Source organism: Gobius niger (assembly GCF_951799975.1).
Source record: "Gobius niger genome assembly, chromosome: 7".
NCBI classification, from domain to species: Eukaryota; Metazoa; Chordata; class Actinopteri; order Gobiiformes; family Gobiidae; genus Gobius; species Gobius niger.
The window spans coordinates 5,447,719-5,461,694 of record NC_136858.1 but is presented as its reverse complement, the minus strand read 5'-3'; the positions used below and the strand labels follow the sequence as shown (position 1 = coordinate 5,461,694).

The 13,976-nt window shown below is 41.4% G+C and overlaps 1 protein-coding gene across 1 annotated transcript in view; it reads left to right on the top strand.

Annotated features, from left to right (window-relative positions):
- Nucleotides 1-13,976, top strand: part of LOC306965846 (high-affinity choline transporter 1-like) — a 69,584-nt gene that overhangs the window by 15,934 nt on the left and 39,674 nt on the right. The window contains exon 2 of the mRNA XM_079560414.1: nucleotides 2,717-2,830. Within this exon, the coding sequence (XP_079416540.1) occupies nucleotides 2,717-2,830 (114 nt within the window). The remainder of the gene's footprint in view (nucleotides 1-2,716; nucleotides 2,831-13,976) is intronic.

Here is a 13,976-nt window from a genome sequence, read left to right as displayed (position 1 = left end):
CACGATACGCCGATACTTGATATATTGCACAAAAATAACATACAATACATCCCGGTTTATTTTAACAGACTACATATTATTCATCATATACATTTTGTTTCCATGTGCTTTGTACCCCTTGTTTTTTAAATAAATAAATGACTAACTTACTTACTGACTACTGATCTGTCAGTGACATCACTTCATTTGCATTTAAAGGAATAAATCAACCCGAAATTAACCTTATTTACAATTATATAAACTCTCATTAAAAGTCATATATTTGTGGGACAGGGTTTGGTCGAAGTGCTTAAAACTGTAGTGCTGCCCTCTACTGGTCTGACTGAATTCTTGATCATCATTGGCCTCATTGGCATCATTGACTGATCAGTAGAGCCCTGCTACCTCATTAATATGCATAAAGTCGCTCATTAATATGCACAACATCATCAAAAGTATCAATATCGGAATAAAAAGTATTGGTATCTTATCGTCCCGCAAAATATCGTGATTTATCGAAAAATCGATATATTGTCACACTCTTAGACGTACAATCCTGAACTCTACAAGTGAAACAAATCAGGCAGGAATGATTTATCATTAAGTGTGTGAAGTTTGGAGTCTGTAGGAGCTTCTAAAGTCGTGCTCCTGAGCCGCTCAACAGTGACTATATTAAAAGCCTAATCTTGGCGAAAGAGTCTGGTCTGACATATAGATCTGCGTTTTCTCTTTGTGCACTGAATGATTAAGTGATGAACTCATTGAACCACACTGGAAGTAAATAAATCTTGGGACATTGCAGAAGCTTATCCAAGCTAAAGTAAACCCCCACAGCCTACGTGGTTTCTGCGGTCTCCTTTTGCTCTCACCGCAACTACCCTAGAGTGACTGGATTAGTTTTACAGACCCCATAAGTCACTAGGAATGGTCAGAGAATTCATTGGTAAAACGCTGCAGGCCCCGTACTGGAGGAGGGCCAACATTTACTGTACTTGACAGTGCGTCTTTGATGACCCCAGGCCCAGGACCAATACTAGGACGGGTATGGTGTTGTTTATTGTCAAATGTAAGATCTTGACATTCCACATGATGACGGCAAAGACACACAGAGCGCTTTTGTTGAGGAGAAGTGTCCTAGCTGTGCCTGTTAAGTTGTTATTCGCCTCTTTGTTCTGAAAAACAACGGGCAATCATAAGTGCTGGACTCAGAAGATCAAAGTTATAAATAACTCGACTCATTTTTCCCTCATGTGCTCTTTATTACATTCTACTGGTTTGGAGTAGAACGCTCCTGTCCCACTATAGAAGAAGCATTTTCATCCAGAGTTCTTATTCACATGAAATATTGTTTGGGGGAGGCAATTTGAGCAATGAAATGACGAGAACAATTAGTTTTCTGCCTTTTTTCTGCTGTCATTTCAGCAGGAGATTTGCGTTTTGTGTTGTGTTTGTTTATGGAACTCTCAACAGTTCGGACCTGGAAGTAGCTTATTGTGTGTGATGTCACACTGAACAAACGTAGATACAGACTGTCACTGCCCTGGCCGTCCCAGAGGCAGGAAGTTCTATATACGGGCATCCGGTCTGTAGCCAGAAACACGATACTTTTTGTTTTAAAGATTATTTTTAATTATAGCATTGATTACGTGATTTCAATTGATATTTATGTATTTACATGCCAAAATTGTGTCAATGTGGACAAGAAGACTTTTTTATATTGCTAGCATTAGCATCGGCAACGAACGCCCTGACGCATTCAAGTGACTCGGTGAAATGCGAACATTTAAGGAGCTCACATTCTCTGTCCTCTCGTGGTGCTTTGTGATATACAGTATCTATGTTCGTCACAATGTGAGAAAAATGTATTATGAACTTGCATCCTGTTAGCATCATACTACATTCTAATGCTAGCTACGACTTCTGTTTTTTCACTTTTACTGGACAGTCCACATCCATGTTGATCCAATGTAGATTTGACTTTATTTGTGTGTGATAAATAAGTTCCACCAGAAAACCAATCAAATGAGTGAAAAATTATGTTTCCCAAAACATACTTCCTTCCCCCTCGGCGAGGCCACGCCCCCTTGATGCTGCTGTATCTATAACATGGTTAGCATGGCACATCACAAAAGTGGTCAGATAAAAGAAAACTGGAGACCATTTTTAGCTAAATCTTAACTAGGCCGTTTTCTTAAAATTAGGTTTTATTTCACTTTTGAACTTTAGTCACTCCTAAAGACTTCACACTTTACAGTTTTAATGATTTTTTAATGTCTAATTCAAACCCCAAAAAACATATACAATTTTTACTCTTTAAATTGATATAATTTCAAAACTACAACAACAAAATATCAGTAATGTACAGCAAAAGTTTCAAATTGATATATTTAATTAATTACATGTTTCTTTCCCCTCTTTACTGCACTTTAGACTAATAAAAGCATAGATTTGTTTCCTTGTGTGGCATTAAATTAGACTTGCTGCCACCTTTATGAACCCTGGATTAGTAAAAGACAGACACGCATTAGTTTTTAACAATAAACATCAAATTGAAAATCAAAGTCAATGAACCTGCATAAACAGTTGTATGTTCTGCACACGCTGCAGCCTCAGTGCTCTGACCTCGCAGATGGACGCGGGTATAAAAGTTGTATTAGATGTGCTCATGTTACTCCTGAATATGAAACCTCCTGTGTAAGTGTCTCACCTCTCTCTCTCCGGTGTGTGTTTCCCACAGCGACCTGGGTCGGCGGAGGCTTCATTGTTGGCACGGCGGAGGCGGTCTACAACCCGACCATGGGCCTGATCTGGGCCGTCATGCCCATCTCTGCCACCCTCTGCTTCGTCATAGGTAAATACACAAGGAGAATGTCCAACTGTCCAACTGATTGGTGTTTGCCTAGTGCAATGTTCTTTAAAACCTTGGCTCACAGTGCACATCTTAAAAACACACACAAAGTTAGATTTGGAGTCAATACAGTATTAAAGGGACTATACAGAGTTTAAAAATGTTAAAATGATGTATTTTCCTCCCCCTACATGTTCCAGTCATGTCCAGACCTGTCCAACACAATCACTTTTGCAGGTCTTAGCTTTCAAATGCGATTGGCCTGGCCTATAGGCTGTAAGCTTTAGTCGCGAAGCTTTTAGATTTGGGTCAAACTGAACTGAAGGAAATGTACTGGGTTCAGGTGGGGGTTAAGAGGTTAAACTGGCTTTTATTTTATTATTTTATTGACCTTTATTTAACCAGGATAGTACCACTGAGATTAAGAATCTCTTTTTCAGGGGAGTCCTGGCTCCAGAGGGGAATCTATTTTACATGTTTTTAGTGGTAGGGTAGGCTTTAAACTGATGGGTCGCGGAATAGTTTTCAGCGGGTCGCCAGCCTTTCACAGAAAACATTTCTTTCAATATTGATGTAGAGAAAAATAATGGAATCACAACTTCAGTCTGTTCAAACAGGGCTCCAGACTGCGACCAAAATGCTTGCATATGCGACTGAAAGAATGAAATGTTATAAACAGCATCTCCAGAGCATTTCTTTGAGGCAGTTGCACAAACACACAAACAAAGAGCAGACGTGGCGCTAACAGAGAGCTAACGTAACGCTAACAGAGAGCTAGCGTAATGCTAACTGGGAGCTAACGTAAAGCTAGCAGAGAACTAACGTAAAGCTAGCGTGAAGCTAACAGCTGCAGCTGCTGTCTTAGTTATGACTCTCCCTCAGCCGCTGCAGATTCAGCTCCTGTATTTTAGTTAGGCTTTAGCCTTTATGACTGTGATTAATACAATCTTAATTGGCAGTAATACATACTTTTTTAAGTGAATATCCTGCAAGTGACAGTGATATTGCAGATTTGGAAAGTAAGAGACAAACAATTGTCAAAGAAGATAAATAATAATGGATTGAAAACACAAAATTAGAGCGGAACAATGCAAAAAAATAATAATGATGAAATTATCTAGAATCACTATTCACTATCACTTTTATTAATATGAAAAACTCAATTTAAAAAAGTTTTAACATTTTTTAAAATCAGTATTAAGATCAATTAGTAGTGATTTTGAAGGTGTTAATAACTGTTCTTGTTTTAATTTAATTGGGAGAATTTTGATATTGTGTCTCGAGTGCTGGTTGCACCAGCACTACTAAAATAAAAATTAGTCTGGAGCCCTGTCAAATGACTTTTATCGGGTTGTTTTGATCATAATTTTAGCTTTTTTGGATTATTTAAAGCTTGTTCAACAACAATGTTTGAAGAAAAGACGATATTTGACATTATATTTTAAGTCTAAGTCGGATTTGAGTCGCGGCTTGTCATCCCAGAGTGATTGATGTTTTCGATACCAGTAGTAACTTAACTTCTTTTTTCGATACCACATTGGTGTCAGCACCAAACTCCAGCGCCAAACTCCCAGGCATGACTCAACAAATTACGGAAGTTTATATTGTTCAAGGCGAGGGTTTCCTGCGCCGACGTGACGCAGGCCAAAGATAGGGTTATCCGCGGTATAACGTCAACAAGGGCTGAACTGGAGGTGTCCTTGGCCTCTCTCTCAAACACCTGTCCCGTCTGTGGATAACATTCATACTATGTGATGACAAAACCTCTAATGAAGGCCAGAGGTTGAGGCCAGAGTATTAGGCTTTTCACAGGAGTTTGGTAATACAGTGATCTAAGACAGAGTATTTATAGTTTCCCTTCGTCAAGAAAGACGCTTTTGGTGCTTGAGTAGTACGCCGAACAAATGTATAAATGCAGTACTCTTTTAGTTTCTGCTCCTATAGACACTATAGACCCATTTATCTCAAATACTCTTTCCAAATCTGTGTTCACAGCTGTGTGTGCCATATCAAGATGCTATTTAGACACGTAAATATTGCACAGGTGCCTTAGGCTGTCTTCAATAAAAGGACAGTCTGAAATGTTGCTTTATTGGCGGGGTTAGAAAACCAGGCAGTAGTACTCTGGCCCTTTCTGAAACCGCTTCCTTCTACCCACTTCCATTAATTCCTCTGTGAAGTACTAACAGAATAGCCTGGGAATACCCATGCTACTGTGTGCGCTCGAAACTGCACCGCACTATGGGGACCATGGCTGAAATTTTCACATGGATTTGGGGACCAATCACAGAACGAGGAGATTATTGTTTGTTTAGGAAAAATAAAATAATAAAATAAATAAAAGTTTATTTACGGATCTAACAGCAGACGCAACGCAATCTTTCGATCAAGCTTAGACCATGTTCTAAATAGTTTAGCTCGAAAGTTTACAGCGGGTACGTCATGCGATCGGATGCGATGATACGATTGGTACGTGCAGACACACACGACAGACATTCGTAGCGCCCAATTAGGGATGTGACGGTAACCGGTTTCAAGGTATACCGTAGTATTAAAATGCTACGGTATCACTACCGTGAGGATTCCTCTCTGACGGTATTAAAAATGCTTGTTTTATCATGCTATTCCCGCCAAAAAAAAGTTGCTCTCCGTGCAAACCCCCGCTGTCCCCTTCTCCTCCGCCGCTCCTCACCGGACACGGCGGCGCAGTCCCTCTCTCTCCCCCTCCCTCCCCCCCTCTCTCTCTCCCCCTCTCTCTCTCCCCCTCCCTCTCTCCCCCTCTCTCTCTCGGCCGTCAGCCTGTTGAACACGGCCCGGAGCAGCTGAGTAAAAAGCCACTGTCCTCCGTGAACATTATTGCTGCCGCTGAGATGAAGCTTTGTTTGGATCTGTCGCGTTAAAAGCTGAGAAGCAGCTGTTTAGCGCTTTAGCTCTTTAGCTCGCGTTGCGCTAACCTGTAAGCTTTGTGGTTTGGATTGTCCATCATCCAGTCCATCGTTTATCAGACGCGCACTAGACAACACTGCTTTACGTTTTTACCTTCCTTTGCCAAATGCTCATCAAAGACGCACTGATTTTCATTTAGCTCCAAACTCCACTCGCTGTCACGCATCGCCAGGGCTACTACTGCTAGCCACATGTGATGTAAACAAACATTTAATCTCCTCCACTACTCTACTAAAGTCTCCCCAAACAATAATTTGATGCATTGCATAGGCAGATAGCATAATTATTCTTCACCCTCTAGGCTTCACTCATAGAAGTAAGCTTCACTGAAGGATAAGGGTGAGACATATCTCACCCTTATCTTTACCTGATGCAGTTTTCTAGTCGGTCAATTATTAGACAAGCACTGGAGTAGTGTATACTATTAGGATTATTTTTTTATATGAAGTAGAATGCACAAACTACTTTAGTGAGAAATCTAGCAGTAAATTATAATGGCAAGCCTTTGGAAGTTTTTTTGGGCAGACATCGAACAAACAGTGATTAGAGCTTCAGCGAACTCCGTCTGTGACTGAAGTGATTAAGGTAAAAAATATCCCTTTGTTTTAAAGTTATATTTTGGATAATAAGTTGTTCATTTGTTCATAATAGTACATTTTATTGATCCTTAGCAGCATGTTAAGACATAGCTAATTACAAACGTATGAGAACCCTGTTTTTACTTTTATAAAACACGCAAGTTCACAGTATACCGTGATATCGCGGTATTTTTTGTCACGGTTATCATACCGTGGAAATCTCATACCGTCCCATCCCTACTCCCAATAAATGGCTATGGACAATTGTAAACCACACCTCTCCTACGAGAAAATTAATTGGTGATCCCCAGACTAAATATAACTTTTGGTATTTTGTCTGGCGATAGTCAGGCCAACAACAGAAGGTCGTTCAGTAGAGATTTTGAGCTGTGGCTTTCAGATGGAACAGACACGCCCCTTTACCGTGACAGCCCCGCCCACTTATGTTACAAGAATCCCAAGTTCGACTGATAATATTTTCACTGAAAATGTATTTTCCCTTAGTAATCAAATTCAAATAGAGTATGTCACACTTACATTATGTATTGTAGCTACTTCAAAGTCACAGTGAGGGCTTTTCTGCTCGCAATAAAATCATATTAAGTCTCATTTCCAATAACAAATAATAATACAACCTTTGAGTCTTCTAAATAAACTGGAACTGAAGTTGTTTGGCGCATGTTGCTGGCGGGGCTGCTCTCAGTGTAACACACACCTGTGAGTCTGCATCGATGCTGACTCTGAAGGAGCTGATCAGACACTTCTGCTGCTGCGTGGTCTGTTTTGGACAGACCTGTCCTTTGTGGGAATTTGAGTTGTTAGTGCGTAGGAAAAGGAAATCCCCATTTACATAAAGAGAGAGAGAGAGAAAAAAACATATGATGGCAGCTCAGGACGTAATACCAGGCTTTAACGTCGTTTTCAACACGTGCAAAGTGCCCACTGGTTTTCATGTATTATTTAACCTTCGAGCCACTAAGGGGTGGGATTACAGCAAAGTCAGCCCCGACCATGAGGACCGAAGAGAAGTGCTTTCCTCACCCATTGAGTGCCAACCTTCTCTGTGGTATAGAGTAGATCAGGCTGTGTAGCTTTATGAATGTGTCAAATACAAAAACGAGGGACTAAAACACATTCAGTTTACTGGCAGACATTTCACATGTTTTTTCCCTCAAAAGTTCCTCATTTCTCTGATGGATCAGGTGGCTGTGGGTGGGATTTGAAACCAGGCCAACAAATGTAAACATGAACTTTTCGATGTTAAAGAATTAGAATTGTGAGTAAATACAAGTACCCAAAGAGCAGCCCGTGGCCCTCCCCTGCAGCCCTGGCTCCAGTGCAGCGGCAGGTCAGTGCGGCCCGGGGAGAGTGGAAAGAGCGTGCGGAGGGAGCACTGCCGGACGCTGCTCCACATCCTGCGGCCTTAATAATTGAAAAACCTACATTTGTCCCTGGGTTTGTGTAAATAATAGAACTGCTCAAAGAGGACAAGCTGTGCTCTGTAACGCTGTGGCAGCGCACAGTAAGGAGCTTCGTAAAGGTGTTCGCACAAAGATCACGCTCAGACTAACGTTATTTTGCTGCAACTTTGAGGATTACTTTAAGTCAGATGAGGCTTGGTTAATAGGTCATTATACTATAATTGTAATGGTATTTTTAACAAAGGTTTAAATGAAAAGGCTATGTATTTATTGTTTCTACACATTTATAACCATTCCCTGCTTTTAATAAGCTCAAACACCCAGTGGGAGACAAAAGTGATAGAGACTTCCCATGCACTGGACAGGGCTCAGTCTTTACATCTTCGTTTTCATGTCAGAGTATAAAAATGACACAAGTCATTGATGTGATAACCCGGAAGTAGCAATTGCACCGCTTCACAATACGGTCTTTCCCATATATTCACATTTTTCTCATATTTATATGAGAAAAATATATATATAGAATATATATTTACATGTTCAGCAAAAGTTTCAAATTGATATCTCTACATTTTTTTCCCTATTCACCTGCAGCGTCCTCGACCTTTAATAGATTTATTTCTATGACTTCAAATTAGCTATCGGCCAACCTCCATATCAATATCGGAGCCCAAAAAAACATATCGGTCGGGCCCTAGTCCAAACCACATTTGGCTGCAGTTTGGGCTGAAATTGTACCCATTATTTTGCCCATATTGTTTTTGTTCCTTTGTTTGTTTGTATACTTTATTTTCCCCATAGGAAAATTTGTCCTCTGACCCCCTTCGATGCACGGTCAGAATCAACTGGCTGGAGGATTCACCTATTGTACATGTTTTTAGCGGTAAGGGAAACCGGAGTACCCGGAGGAAACCTACACAGACATGGGGAGAACATGCAAACTCCACACAGACAGGCCCCGTCCTGGTGGGAATCGAACCCGGGACCTTCTAGCTGTGTAGTGGAATCGCTCACCGCTGCGCTACCGTGCTGCTGCTGTGCCCTCCTCAAAGTGTTCGACAGCAGTAAAGCACCACTTTCTACAAATGCCAGTGTTGTTCATTATGACCTAATTGGGTGTTTTCTTTGGACATTTTGAAGAAATTGTCTTTCTCACTTGTACAAAGTACTTCCACTGTAAAAAATGTTGAAGTATTTAATGATTTTTGTAATAATATTTCTCAAAATCGTCGTGAACAGGGCTTTTCCCGACAGCGGCCTCTCTGCCCATCCTTTGATCATGGCTTCAGGGTCGTCGGCACATTCGTTCATCTGCATGCTCACTGTGTTCACACCGCTACGTTATTTCATGGGAAAAACACAGTCCTGAGAAAAGATAAAGCCATGTGACTATGTCACACTCCGGTCCGGCGGCTCCGTGCTCAAACGTCTGACAAACTACTTTCAGCCTGTCTCGTCAACAAAAACGCTTTATCATGTTTTAGTCACTATTTCGTCGTCTTCATTGACGTACACTGGAGTCCACTTTGTCTTTGAATAATATGGACGTTTGTTGTCTCTATTCTCAAGAACTGAATGCACAGATTTGTTTGTATTTGGGAATTAACATGGCATTAGTGAGCAAAGTTGACTTGCTGATCAAACAGAAGAGTAAAGTGGAACTTGAAAATCAACCCCAAATGAATATTTTAGTTTGGTTTTGCTGAACTCATGTAGTTCTGTGAAAGATCCAATATCATGCTTTTGACTCATTCAGTGCTCCTCTGAAACGGTGCACTGCTCCCTGGGTTTGTCCCTGTTTCAGAGCATGGTGTCCTGCACTGGTGAGCTCCTCCATTTCCTCCTTCTTCCTGCGCATCTTCTGGGAAGAGCTTAGCAGAAGAATATTTTCAGTCTTACTCTCCAGTGAACGGACATTAGCCGGAACAATATTGGGATTGTAAAAGATTTGAGTGGTTTAGCTGTGAGTCTTGTTTGTCCCTTTTTTGTTTCCTGTAGCACCTCTTGTGACGCCTCCACTGTGCTGCAGGTGTGGGGGGCTCTTGTGCCTCTTCAGTGTTGCAGAAGAAGAAATCTGTGGATTTGTAGGTCTCCATTGTCTTTAGCTCATCAGCCAACGGTATTTTGTATCCATGTGTAACCCAAATATGGTCATTACCCTTTGTGGGGGACAGCAGCGGATAAAGACGGAGGAACACACATGTCCATGTGCATAAGTTACTAAACTTTAGGGCCGTTCTCTCCAAATGAGGTTTTTGTTCCACTCTTTCGACAACATCTCCACTTCAGTGGCTCCTACAGACTCCACACTTTACAGGCTTGGACTGAATGATATTTGGGAGGGATTTTTCAATATCTAATTTCCTGCCTGATTTATTGAGCTTTGAACCGTAAAAAAAAATGGGTGAAGTTGGAATTTTAAATAGCTTATTCAAAAAGTATATCAACAAAATAAAGCAATATATTTTAACCTGAGTCATCCATTATTTAGATTTTGTCGCAGAAAATATCAGCAATTGTGGCCATTTTTATGCATAATATATTTTTATATGAAAAAATAAAATGCAGTACATTTTCTTTTCATTTTCCTCTCCTCATGTTTGTATAGCAATCTACAGCGAAAGTTTCAAATTGATAAGACTAAGTAGTAAAGTACATATACAGGCCTGTAGAGTGCTTCCTGCGGTGGCTTTCTTTCTAATGACTAATGTGTGTGGCTTTTCAAAGTCCCATTGAGATAATGGCAGCGACAGGGCAGTGTTTTGGCAACACAGCGGTGTCTGCCAGAGCCTAACGGTCAGAGGAGCCAGTTCACAGAGAGGGGTCTGCCCTTGTGTCCGGTTACGCTGATGGTTTTTACTGCGGATAGATGAGTCAGCCTCCTAACTTTTACAACCTTCACTTTGCAGACTAACAATTAGCACAGGGATGTCGGACGCTAAAGATAGCTCTATTCAGACAGTTCGCACTTGGTCAGGAGCGGTAGTGAGTGACTCAAACCTTCTCTGTGCTGCTTCTCGTCACGGGGAGAGGCGCAAGTTTCAATAAGAGGGGAGTTCTGCAACATTTTTGATAAACTATATAATAATATATATGCTAGGGGCCGCCATTGGCCGCCTTTGCTGTAGTACCTTGATATAGTGGCGGCAGAACAAGCTAGTTTTACATTGCATAGCATTGGACTTTAGACACGTTCTAAACAACTGTGAAGCCTGGTGCCTATTTTTTTTAAACTTTCTACTGCTATGATGACGCTGGGTTAGGCACAATTAAAGGGACCAGGCTGGTTTTCGAAAGAAACATTTTAGAAATCTCGTATACTAATGAGAGCCGGACTGTTAGCATTGGAGCTGCGCAACTACGACCGCGATACACGTCACGCAAGGGCCGAGTCTACAGTGAAGATCCCGCCCTTATGCCCTTTTTAGGAACATGCTTTGTCAGAGATAAGGACGGAGAGTTTGTAAATCCGCCATAATTTCCCCCTTGAATGTAGTTATTTTGTCAAAGCGGGGAGGAGTGAGTAATGAGTATTGGTCTATTGATAATATGTCTATGGTGCAAGGAAGCATTTACAGCTGTAGAGCTCTTTCCCAGTGTCAGACGAGAGAGAGGTGGTGGGGAAAAAAACAGTGCTCAACAGTCTTAAAGTGACAGCTTAGTCCGGGATTATGCAGACAGACAATGGAACTACACCGGAGAAAAACAAGGGTTGTTTTGTAAAGTTTACGCAAATTTTCCCACTACTTCCTTGGCCTCAGGGGAGCGGAGAAATGACGGTGAATATCGGTCACAAGTTGTTCACCTATTTTATATATTTTATGTTTTGGCAGGAAACTAGCCTTGTACTGGAAGGAAATGAGTTTGGAGGCACTGCCTTCAAACACCAAGGCAAGGCTTTGGGAAACAGCCAAAATTCCCATTTGGGGCATGTATACACACTCTGTTTATGTCCTATCAAGATTAGCTTAGACGTGTTAAACACTTGATATAGGCTGTAAACACTTGATGACCACATATATTACGATATCTCCACTTAGGTAGCACATACAGACTCCAAACTTATATACTCATATACTTAACAATATTTGAATGTTTGCTCATGAGGAACAAATTGTAATACTTCAGGAAAACCTCATTACAAATAGTTTCATTCATATTGCATGGTTGGGTTAGTTTTTTCTTTTCAGTTGGTTCCGATTTCATCATTTAGTCTTCATGTAGGTTTTGTGTAGATTTTGGTCGGCAAAAATGCATGTTGACAAAATCCATTGACCAAATGTCGTGGGGGAAATGTTCCAGGTAACCCCCCCCCAGTGGAATGTTCTCAGACTCAGTGGAAAGGGTTTAATGACAGGACGGGCAAAGGCCAGTGTGATTTGTGAGCGTGTGAGAGCTCTGCCCTATACCGCTGTACGTGCAAAATCAAATATGTCCCGTTGGAAGATTTGCGGAGGGGTCTAATCTATAGCGGACTTTGTGTTGCCCCCTAAACGTCTACACAGTCCACCAGCGGAGTGACTGTTGGCGCCAACGTACAGACTTTGTTTATTGCGAACATTAGCCATATGCTCTAGCGCTGAGAGACCTCCCTGTTGTTTTCATATACACAATGGCTCCAGGTACTCATTATCAGCAGCTCACCTAGCAACCCTACACAATGAAGAAATAGCTTTTCTTTAGATGTGCAACTTGCAAAGTATTTAGATCCTCAAGAAAACGTTCCGTCAAATGAATCAATGAGGGGAAATTTCAAAATTCAAAAGCAAAAGGGAAACAACAGAAAGGTTTAGAGTAAATAATTGTATTGGACCGTCATTTCTGTATTTCTAATGAACTTATGCAGCACAATTAGGCAAGGCAACTTTGTACACAAGGCAGCTCAATGCGCCTTGTGTGTTAGTCGAGCAATGTCGTGATTGAATGATTTTTAATGACATTTAATGCCTTAATTTTGGTTCAATTAATGTCATGACTTTTAATGCCCCATGGAAACCCTTTTATGTTAAGGAACATACATGGGACTCTAATCGAAACTTGCCATGTGGCCATCGTTGTCAATCCGTTGTCCCCCACTCGCGCTCTCACTCATCCTGGCCTATTGTACATGTTTTTAGTGGTAGGGAAAACCGGAGGAAACCTACGCAGACACCGAAAGCAAATGCAAACTCCACACAGAAAGGCCCCGTCCGTCCGGGAAACGTCCGGGTCCTTCCTCCTTCTGAAGCACTAACTTGGCCTGACTTCTGAGAGGTTCTAAAACCTGCTCTCTCACCTTTCACAAGAACCACCTTATTAATATTGGACCTTCCAAGTGCCACCCGGCCCAGATCAGGGTAGAAACGGGACTAAACTCAGTCTGTAAAGGCACCAGTTTAAATCGTTCCTGAGGATCAAACTTTTAATGGGACAGTTGCTGTTGATTGGATCAAGAGCGCCTCATTTTAGCCAATCAGAACCAAGTTTCAAAATGTAGCTAAACAACAAAGCACTGAAGTTATTAAATAGTTAGTTCTTAAGAAGCGTGTTTTTCCTTCAATGCTTTTCGTTTTAGCAGATGTAAAACCTGACCACTCACCGTTACACTGCCACGTGATTGGCCTAAAACACCAGTGGATTTGAGTCCAAACGGATTATTTTAAAGAGGCGCTAATATGTTTTTATGTATTTGGCCAGTACTAGTCTAGTTTTGTAGCCATAAGCTAGTTTTGACCCATTGTTTGGAAATCAGTCATATAGATACATAGTCCAGAACTTTCCTTTAAATCGTTTATTAAAATAGTCTTGGAATCTCCAGCTCAGTGCCTCACAGTCTCCCGGAGGGCCCTGACTGACACTGGAACCCCTGTTCTAGGTAATACCATAGGAAATACCAAGACTTATCCAAAGTCGTTGAAAAAGCCAGGATTATATCAGACCTTTGATGCACCATGTACTCTATGAGTGACTAGTTATTTTCCACTCTCTGCCCCATGCCTCCAGATGAAGTTAATCTATCCAAACAGCACAGTCAGTGCTATAAAAGGCCTGCGCACTGGCCGACAGCTCAGAGCGTCAGAGAGGGCTTATATCCTCTACGCATCCAGAGACAAGTGAAACAGCCTTATTTGTACATCAGCCCGGCTGCGTCCTGCCAGTAAAGAGCTCCCAATCTGTACTAATCTGCCTCAAACAATGGCCCCCCTCCCCTGTGTGAATCCGAGC